The sequence below is a fragment of the Centroberyx gerrardi genome, chromosome 5 (assembly GCF_048128805.1).
Source record: "Centroberyx gerrardi isolate f3 chromosome 5, fCenGer3.hap1.cur.20231027, whole genome shotgun sequence".
Lineage (NCBI taxonomy): Eukaryota > Metazoa > Chordata > Actinopteri > Beryciformes > Berycidae > Centroberyx > Centroberyx gerrardi.
The window spans coordinates 24,844,475-24,853,940 of NC_136001.1; the positions used below are offsets into that span (position 1 = coordinate 24,844,475).

A 9,466-nucleotide genomic window follows, 5' to 3' on the forward strand; every position below is an offset into this window, starting at 1 on the left:
TGCTATATTTTCCACCTACACAACCTAAATTAGTTCCCCTTTTAATGTTGAATAAGAGAAAATGACGTGTACTCTGTAGTTAACTGCAGAGTGGCACCAAGCTGCGCGCAGTTATTCTTATATATAATCGAAATGTATTAATTAAATATAAAATTACAAATACCCTGGCTATTTCATTGAAAGATGCAGTATGTGTTATATCACATCTATGCAGCCATGCATAGATGTGCCATCTTTCCAATTACTGTTACACCCCTAAATATGTGATGTTTTAGCCCATTACACTTGAGAAAAAATAGAAGCAGATTGACATAGATAACAGGACAGCAGTGTGGTGTAGTCAGTAGAGAGACTATCCTTCAGCCAGAGGGCCTGGGTTCAAGCCTCCATGTCGGCAAGCCTTGGCTCTGCTGAAGTGTCCTTGAGCAAGATACTGACTACCCTGAATAGATGACCCTGACCTCTGACCTTCCTGACAAGGGGGGGAAAGCGAAAACAGAATTTCTTTGGCATTGTTGCAGCAAATTACCTCCTTTTACCAGAACACTTGAAATAAAAAAAACCACCAAACTAACATGACAAAGTGCATGATCATCTCTCACCATGAAATTGCCACTGTTATTTTGGCCCATTCACTCAGCTCCCCTCCCTGTCCCCCCCTCCTCTCCTGTGCAGAGAGCATGCTGAGGACCGCCAGCAGTCCAGACAGCCTGCGCTCCCGAACTCCCATGATCACCCCCGACCTGGAGAGCGGCACCAAACTGTGGCACCTGGTCAAGAACCACGACCACTCAGACCAGAGGGAGGGGGACAGAGGGAGCAAGATGGTCTCTGAGATCTACCTGACCAGACTGCTGGCTACCAAGGTATGGAGACGACACACAGGGATAAACACACACACCGAAACATACACTCATCTATGAATGCACACAGAAAAGCATGGCATGGCAGTGAGATATTTTGGCAGAGCTCTCTTCTTTTACACACAGACACAGATACACACACACTCACACTTCTAGCCAAAAACCCCACTCCACCAAGTCCGTGTCATTTAGCCGACTTCCACCAGCAACCCTCATTGACCTTTGTTTGGTGGGCGTCTCAAAGCTCATTAACATTTTTCATAACCTTTTACACAAGGATACACACACGCACAAGAATGAGTATGTGTCTTAATTAGGAGGCTGACCTTTGACTATTGAATTGTTTGGTTGGTGCTACTAGGCCCTCTGTTGGTGGCCTCGGGGCTTATAGGCCCGGGGCTTAACCCTACAATCATTACTCGCCAAATTCCACTACGTTCTCCAGACCACACTGTGGAATCTGTATTCAGGTTTTTATGTGGTGTGTGTGTGTGTGTTCAGATTATGGCCTGAAAGGTTACTTGGAGTCTGGAGTCAGGCTCAGTGTGTGCATTGATGTGTTGGAGAAACAAACTTGGGTCAATGTGTATTTCATCCCTGAGTAAGTCGTCGATCTGCCATTGGCCAGGACGCGATCGAGTTCCCAGCACGGTAAAACTGCTTTGTGAAACAGCAGTTGGCACCATGCCATACTCTGGAAGTGTTGAAACTGATGTGGTGTCAGCACGTTCACCCCTCATTCTGCCACCTCCTTACACACACACACACACACACACACACACACACAAACAAACTCACACAAAATACACATTGATCCAGGTTGGTTTCTCGTAACATCAAGATATGAACAGAGCCTGACTCACAACAACAAGTCTCTCAGAACATAATCTCTTTGCACACACTCCTGCATACACACACGCACGCACACACATACATGGTGCTTCATCTGCCCATACAGCCTACCAACAGTGTTACCCCTTGCCCTCATTTGCAGGTACTAACTAGCTTGGTGAATCTGCTCACCCCGGCACTTCCCCTCCCCCTATGTTTCACTCATTAGCTCCAGATTTCCATTGTTCTAGCTCCAGGTAGGAAAGTGCAAGGTTAGCACGACCAGGGCTGGCTCGATTGGGAAATAATTAACATGCAAGCCAGAGGAAGACAATGGGGGGACTCGGAAAACTGCAGTTTGTTCTTATTTATTACAGCCCCCACAGCATTGTGTGTTTAGGAAGCTGATTTATGGATGTGTGGATGAATAGGAGAGTGCAGATTCCAGTTCTGGCTGGTTTAAATAAGGTTTTGAAAAAGGTAGTTTGGATGCTTGAAGCTGGGAAAGAGGGAGACGCAGGCTTGTGGGAGGAGATTTCAAATCATTTCAAGTTCAGAGGAATTTGTGAGGATTCAGTGTCTCCAAAGTTGTGTGATGTGGAAAAAAACATCACAGAACAGCCTTCGGCTGAACTCTCATTGGGCCTCATCCTAAATACTGTAAAGTACACTCAGCACTCTGAAAGCACCATCATAAACTGTCTCAAAAAGCAAAGCACTGTCATTCTCTAATGCCCGCTACTGACAGCCGTTGCCTGCAGCGAGACCACCACCAACAAAGAGCATGCAAGCAAAGGCAGCTTCTTAATGGTGTTGCAACTCAAAGGCTCCATCCTTAATCTAAATGCCAACTAAAATGACTACTTAGTTGTGAGGTACAATGAGATGTTGCAAAAGGCTTATTTCTTTATCTTCCAGTCCTACTTTAAAAAACCTAGTGTACCGACAGCTGATAGGCTCATGTATTCCAGATTGCTGCTTTAATGACAATTCTCCAACACCAGGGCCAAAATACACAGAGAAGTGGTTGTAGTAGTCTAGCTGGTTGTAGAATTGATACACAGGTTTATTAACCATTTCTTTGAGAGGTGTTAAGGATTGACGCATCCTTTATAAGCATGCTGCCTTCTGACAGGGACATTTCAAATGTTGTTAAAGAACTAACTAAGCCGATGTGAATCCTCCTCTGCTCAGGGTACGCTCCAGAAGTTTGTGGATGACTTGTTTGAGACCATCTTCAGCACGGCCCACCGAGGCAGCGCCCTGCCACTTGCCATCAAGTACATGTTCGACTTCTTGGACGAGCAGGCCGACAAACACTCCATATCTGACTCTGATGTACGGCACACATGGAAGAGCAACTGGTGAGTCTGTGTGTGTGTGTGTGTGTGTGTGTGTGTGTGTCGTATGTGGAAGGGGCATCATTGCACGGTGTACATGCGAGGGAGGCAGTATTTGGTAGGTGGTCTGTGTTTAGTGTGGAGAAAAGCTCACTGAGTCATCGGGAAAACATTTACACTCTGACTGTGAGTCAGCGAACATGCAGCGTTTCTACATTCCCAGTGCAGCGGATGTACGGCGCTGCTCCGAGACACATTTCATCGCCTTTTCATTTTATCTCTTTCTCTTGCCTCAGGTATTTTATCCCTCAGACTCCTCCTTTATTCAGCCGGTGCTGTGTATGCAGCTTCATTCATTGCAGCGCTCGCTACACCTTAACAGCTTGTCAAATCTTTCTAACTCTGCAACTCTCCCTCTCCCTCTCCCTCCTTCCACCTCATCCCCCTTTCCCCTCATTCCTTCCAGTCTTCCACTGCGGTTCTGGGTGAACGTGATCAAGAACCCCCAGTTTGTGTTTGACATCCATAAGAACAGCATTACAGACGCCTGCTTGTCTGTGGTGGCCCAGACCTTCATGGACTCCTGTTCAACATCAGAACATAAACTAGGGAAGGACTCGCCTTCGAACAAGCTGCTCTACGCTAAAGACATCCCCAACTACAAGAACTGGGTAGAGAGGTACGTGTTGTCCTTCCCACGTCTATAAATGTAATTGATTTAGATGCGATTAGATGCTTAGTTCGGTTTGATGTCAAATTTGTTTTTGTCTCGAAGGTATTTTAAAGAAATGCCTGCAGCATCTCAAGATTTGCATTCTTTCCTCTTTCCCTCCATTTTTATTATTTTTTTATTTTCTTCTTTCCTGATCCTCAATTCCTTCATGTCCTACCTTCACACTTCTCTATTCTATACATTTCTGCCCCCTCTCTGCTATATTGTCATTTTTTCCCACCCCTCTCCTCTGCCTGCTTCCCCTCCTTCCTTCCTTCCTTCCTTCCTTCCTTCCTTCCCTCCTTCATCTCTTTCTCCAGGTACTACTCGGACATCTCCAGGATGCCGGCCATCAGTGACCAGGACATGAGTGCCTACCTGGCGGAGCAGTCCCGCCTGCACCTCAACCAGTTCAACAGTATGTCGGCCCTGCATGAGATCTACTCCTACATCGTCAAGTACAAGGACGAGGTGAGACGCCTGATGTGTTCAGCTTGATGCAGCAGCAGCTTTCGTTGGGCATTTACACCTTAGGATATCTGTAAGATGTAATGAAATGTAAAAACATACATCTGTCTATACAGCCACAAAGTGTGCATTGCTTGAGTTGCAGCTTTGAAAGCATGCCACTAATTTGTGAATAGCTTCTGAGTTACACCCTGTCTACATGCTGTGGACATGTGTTGTTTTTGTCATATGCTTGAATGTTTGTGTGTGTATGTTCTTCCATGTGTCCACTGTCTTAAAATAGCTCTACAAGTGTTCCAAGATTGGGACAAAATGAATCCATGTTCTTGACCTAGAAGAGCTTATGCCTGGTTCACGCTTCGTGCGGAAACTTCATTTTGTGATTGCAAAAGCGAGTCCGTTTGCAACACTCACCGACCTCTCCCCTTTCTGTCTTCAGATCTTGTCGGCTTTGGAGCGGGACGAGCAGGCGAGGAGACAGAGACTGAGGAGCAAGCTGGAGCAGGTCATCGACACAATGGCCCTGGCCAGCTGAGGACCGACCACCACCTCCATCTCCTCCTCGTCCTCCTCCTCCTCTTCACTCCTCTCCATCTCTCCATCTCCCTCGCTCCTCTCACCCAGAGAACAAACAAAACTCCAACCCCCAACAATACGACAGACAAACTGCAAAGGACTGAAGCAGTACACTGCAAAATGGGGGGGTTCGGCAGAGATGGGCGGGCCTGTGTATGCTTACGTGTGTGCGCGCGTGTGAGTGTGTGTGAGTGTGTGTGTGTGTGTGTGTCTGCGGGCCATATGGTGTGTGCGCATGTGTCTGTGTGCGAGACTGGGACACTGGACGTTTTCACACCTGCGTACACCAAGACCATGTCACCGGAAAGCATTTGATTATTGTGGCTGTTGTCGTTTGTGGTTTGCTTAATTTTGATTTCTGGAGTTTTGTCGTGATAAAGCGATGGTCAGGAAAGCAACAATGGAAACTTGGAAAGGAACTCCATATTTGGCGTCATTAGCAGGATGGAATGGACCATGGACCAATCTGTGATGAGCCAATGGAGAGAGGCTCTCTGGGTCATGTGACTCCAGTGGGCGTCGCAGTTTAAAAGGACGTTGGATTTTTCTTTTCTTTTTTTGTATAAATGTAATCAACTGCCCACTCTCTGATCTCTCGCCACTTGTATTACTGCTGAATTTGCACAATTTACAGAAAACGTTACAAAGGAAGACTATATAGATATTATATATAAATACAGCTACGTTTTTAAAGAAACAAAGATTAGGATGAAATGTTGTTTTTGTTTTTTCATTTTAACCAACGAACAGTAAAAAACAACAATGAAACATGATTTGATATTTCAAGTAAAAAAATCGACGTAGGAAAAAACAATGAAAAAGAAACAAAAAAGTTGTACTGTGCCATGTTTTCTTTGAATGTTGTTTAGTGCAAAGATATTTTGTTAGATGGAATGTGCTACCGTATGATTTAAATATGAACATGCCTAGTGACTGAAAAGAATTGTTTGAGTAATGAACCATCACAAGATCCTTGTTGAAAACGGCGGGAAGCAAGGCGACACATGTAATTGTCATTCTTTTCTGCGTAGGACACTTCCATAAAGAGGTGAAAATGGTGATGACATGAAGTTGCTGTTTCTGATTCAATCAGTGCAATCTTTTGGTTTCAGAAAACCAAAAATATACTCACAGGATTGTTGCTTTATCATGGCCACATTAGCATATGGCACCAAGGCTTGTTCTTTTCTTCCAGGGCTCAAGAAGTGACAGTTTAATGGATCATGGTACAGTGACTGAACAATGAAGTAGCTACATTGCACTACCTGAAACAATGAATATTCCCATTTGCCTCCAATATCACGTAGCCGCCATATCTGATTGATGAAGACCGGGAGGATTCCACCAGTCCTGGGTTTGTGTCAGCCAGTTGCCATCTTATCATCATGTATGCCACCCAAGGCATGGCCAACCTTGGTGATACTACTTTGGGGCTTTATTTTAGACTCAGTCCTACCAGCCCTGTAAGAGCAAAGGCAGAGTGTTGGTGGTTGCAGACTTTGTTTACCTCTTCACAGGAGCCACAATGAGGTCAGGTAGAGCTTAGCCAAGCCCCTCGGTGGTGAAACAAAGTGGGGAAAGCTGTTTTCAGCCTCAGGCCACATTTCTTCCACTTTCTCAATGTTAATACCCACATAGTGAGGCAAGGTAAAGATATACTGAGTGTTTCTCTCCACCTCTAACCTATCTGTTTGAGACAGGGGTTTAGCTTTTTATCCATGAGGGGGGGGTTTAGGTATAGAGAGATATGGAGGTGAGACACCTCTGTTCATTAGCTACACAAGGCTGAGTAATCCTCCCCTTAGCCTCCAGCCCTTGTTTCAAAACAAGCCTATTGCCATGTGTGGCTTAAGCTTTTTTTTTATTACTGCTCTCTTAAGAGGATTTCTTTTTTTCTCTTTTTTGAAGTCTTGAAGTCATGGTTTTTGACTTTGTGGTGAGAAACAATGTTGTGTTTTTTTTTTTTTTCCTGCATTTTTTTTTTCTGCTTGCCGAAAACCAAACTGTGGTCTGTATAATGTTTTTGTTGATGTTTTCATTTGTAAATTGTATACTTTTTCATGATGAACAGAAGCTATTTGCCATTTTTTTTGTAATCAGGTTGTTTTTTTGGTTGTCTCTTTATTTTCGACATGTAAATTGTACATTACGGTACACGGAAGACAAAATTCTCTTGGGTTTGAAGTTGAAGTACTTGACCGATCTCAAGGTTTATTTTCCTGATCTCGAGGATCAAAATGAAAATGTTGCATCAGATGAGCATCTGTGTCTTTTGTGATGGAAACGTGACTTGCTGCTTTTACTCTGTACCTTGTTTTTTTATCAAACATTAGGGCTGTCATTTTATGCTGATCATAAATGCTGTTGCTATCCATTTTTATGCCAGGTTCCTTAAAAAAAAACAATCTTCTCTCTCGTACAGGAATAGTGAGCACACTCCCAAATTCATGTCAATGCAACCTTTTGTTTACGTGTTTGAGATGTGACATTGCTTTCTACAACTGCATCTATATGAGCCTAGTTCAACTGGATTCCTATTGGGACTAAATAGTGTTTCACCTACAGATATGCTGTGAGCCAAAAACAGTCTTGAGGGACCACTCTGCCCACGATTGGATAAGTTAGAAATATTAGCCTCCTTTTCAGCCAGCCATGTTGGTGAGAGGCTGCACAGGTTACACACGTGAAATGATTTCAGTTGCAATCATATAAAGAGAGTACTGCAAAACCTTCACGGAAATATGCTTAGTCCGCTTTACAAGCGTTTTTTACATGTTTTTTTCCCTGGAGTATACAGCTGAGTTTTTGCTGCATCCATATGTTTTGGTGCTCTTGGATCACGAGGCTTGGAAATAGACTTCTGAAGCCAAAACTCAGCGGTGCTGTTAACGGCACTCCTTTGAATTATCAATATCATAACAATGTACAGTGGGGACAAACACACTTGCTCCCTCCGTAAGCACACAGGCAGACACCAGCTGAGGATGTGAGACCGCTGTCCTTCTGGTCTGTCAGGCTTTTTAAAGACACTTCAACATCCTCCATTCATTCTCAGGTTCACGGTCCGTTTGTGTTGTATTCTGGTTGTAATTTGGTTGATTAAATGACTGCTGAGGGAGTTGGCTTGTTTACTGTTTGCATGGCTGCTTGCCTTTAGATCAACCTGCTTTGCAAGTCCAGATGCCTCTTTAGTGAAACTTCCCAGCCACCCTGCTCTATCCTTCATTTTGCACTGTTTGTTGTGGTAATTGACTTGTATTTATTGTTATTGAAGTGGTATAAAGCATGTCCAGGGCTATTCAGTGTCATCAGAAGGAGACAGCATCAACATCTGACTTAGGCCTACTTGTAATCTAAAATGCTATCATAAGAACATGGCGAGTGGAGTTTATGACAGTGCATTGCAGGCTTTTACACTGTTATTCAATCAAATCTGAACAAATGAACAACATTTTGCTGGACATTCTTTTGCTGGACTGCCTTCAGTTTGAGTGGAGTCAACACATAGTCATGTATCTCATGTTCAACTTTCATATGGTTGTATGTCATATTTCAGATCCTCTAAAGGTCTGTCAGCTCTTTAGACGTGCAGAGTCACACTTTTGCCTTTCTAAACCCTGGTTGAATCAAGTCGAGGTCCTGGCACCATTGTGTTCTTTTTTTCTTTCTTCCTTCCAATTGTGGCAAATTCAGTAGTTGTTCTTTTTCAAAACGAAAGCCGCATAGGATCCAAGGAAACACAAAGCAAATGAGTTTCAGACAGAGGTGGCAAAGGAATTTTAATACTACAATAATTCTGATACGTTTTTAAAGAGTTTCAGACTTGAAGCGACTGTCACAAGTTTGCAGGTTAACATTCATTGTGTAAATATTCTGTTATTTCCTATTTTGCAGATTTACTACTTGTAAATAAACACGCATCAAGGAGAGATTAAACATTTTTTGCTAAATAAAGTGTGGCCTGGAATTTTTATTTGAGGATTTGTGGGATTTTTATGAATGGATGCCTGACAAGAAAAGGTTTCCTTCCTGCAGCAAGTAATCATGAAGGTCTGTTGTTATATTGCAAATGCATTTTAAACTCATACCATATGGTCCTATGATGCCTTTTAGTTCCTATGAATACATTATAGGATAGGGTATTCCCCTCCTCCCACCATGTCACTATGGACAAAGCTACTGTGGATCCCAGTATGTGTAATATTTTTCATAGTTTTTCTTGCTAGTAACCCTGTCCTCCCCCTTGACTCCCTTAGATTCTCAAACCTCATGTTCTTTGGGTAGTTTGGGCAGGCAGAGGGTTTTGTAGATTTATAGCAAAACCCCAGCCATTTTCAACCTGGACCTTATTTTCCCATCTCTTTCCATCACACCAACTGACTTTGACCAAAATCTCAACTGCTTCACTACAGAGCTGCTTATGTCTTGTTTATCGGTTCACTGCAGTCCTATAGGGCTGACTGACACTCCAAAAAACAACCCCCAAAAGCCCACAGCATGTCTTTGTGTAAACATTCATTGCTCACTCTGCATGTCTGTAATTTTATGAAGTCATGCATTTCTTGTACAGTTTGGTTTTAACTGTTTATGTTGGTTAGGATTAAAGAATTAAGTGTCTAGTAACAGAGTAATTGTTGAAATGTTCACAACCAAAACAATGGTATTACCAGCCTTCC

General features: G+C 43.3%; 1 protein-coding gene across 1 annotated transcript in view; it reads left to right on the plus strand.

Annotated features, from left to right (window-relative positions):
* LOC139907957 (plexin-A1) overlaps positions 1-7,046 on the plus strand; it is a 98,068-nt gene extending 91,022 nt beyond the window's left edge. The window contains exons 25-29 of the mRNA XM_078283606.1: positions 676-866; positions 2,889-3,058; positions 3,501-3,713; positions 4,067-4,217; positions 4,654-7,046. Coding sequence (XP_078139732.1) covers positions 676-866; positions 2,889-3,058; positions 3,501-3,713; positions 4,067-4,217; positions 4,654-4,749 — 821 coding nt within the window. The 3' untranslated portion in view covers positions 4,750-7,046. The remainder of the gene's footprint in view (positions 1-675; positions 867-2,888; positions 3,059-3,500; positions 3,714-4,066; positions 4,218-4,653) is intronic.
* The last annotated feature ends 2,420 nt before the right edge of the window (positions 7,047-9,466 follow it).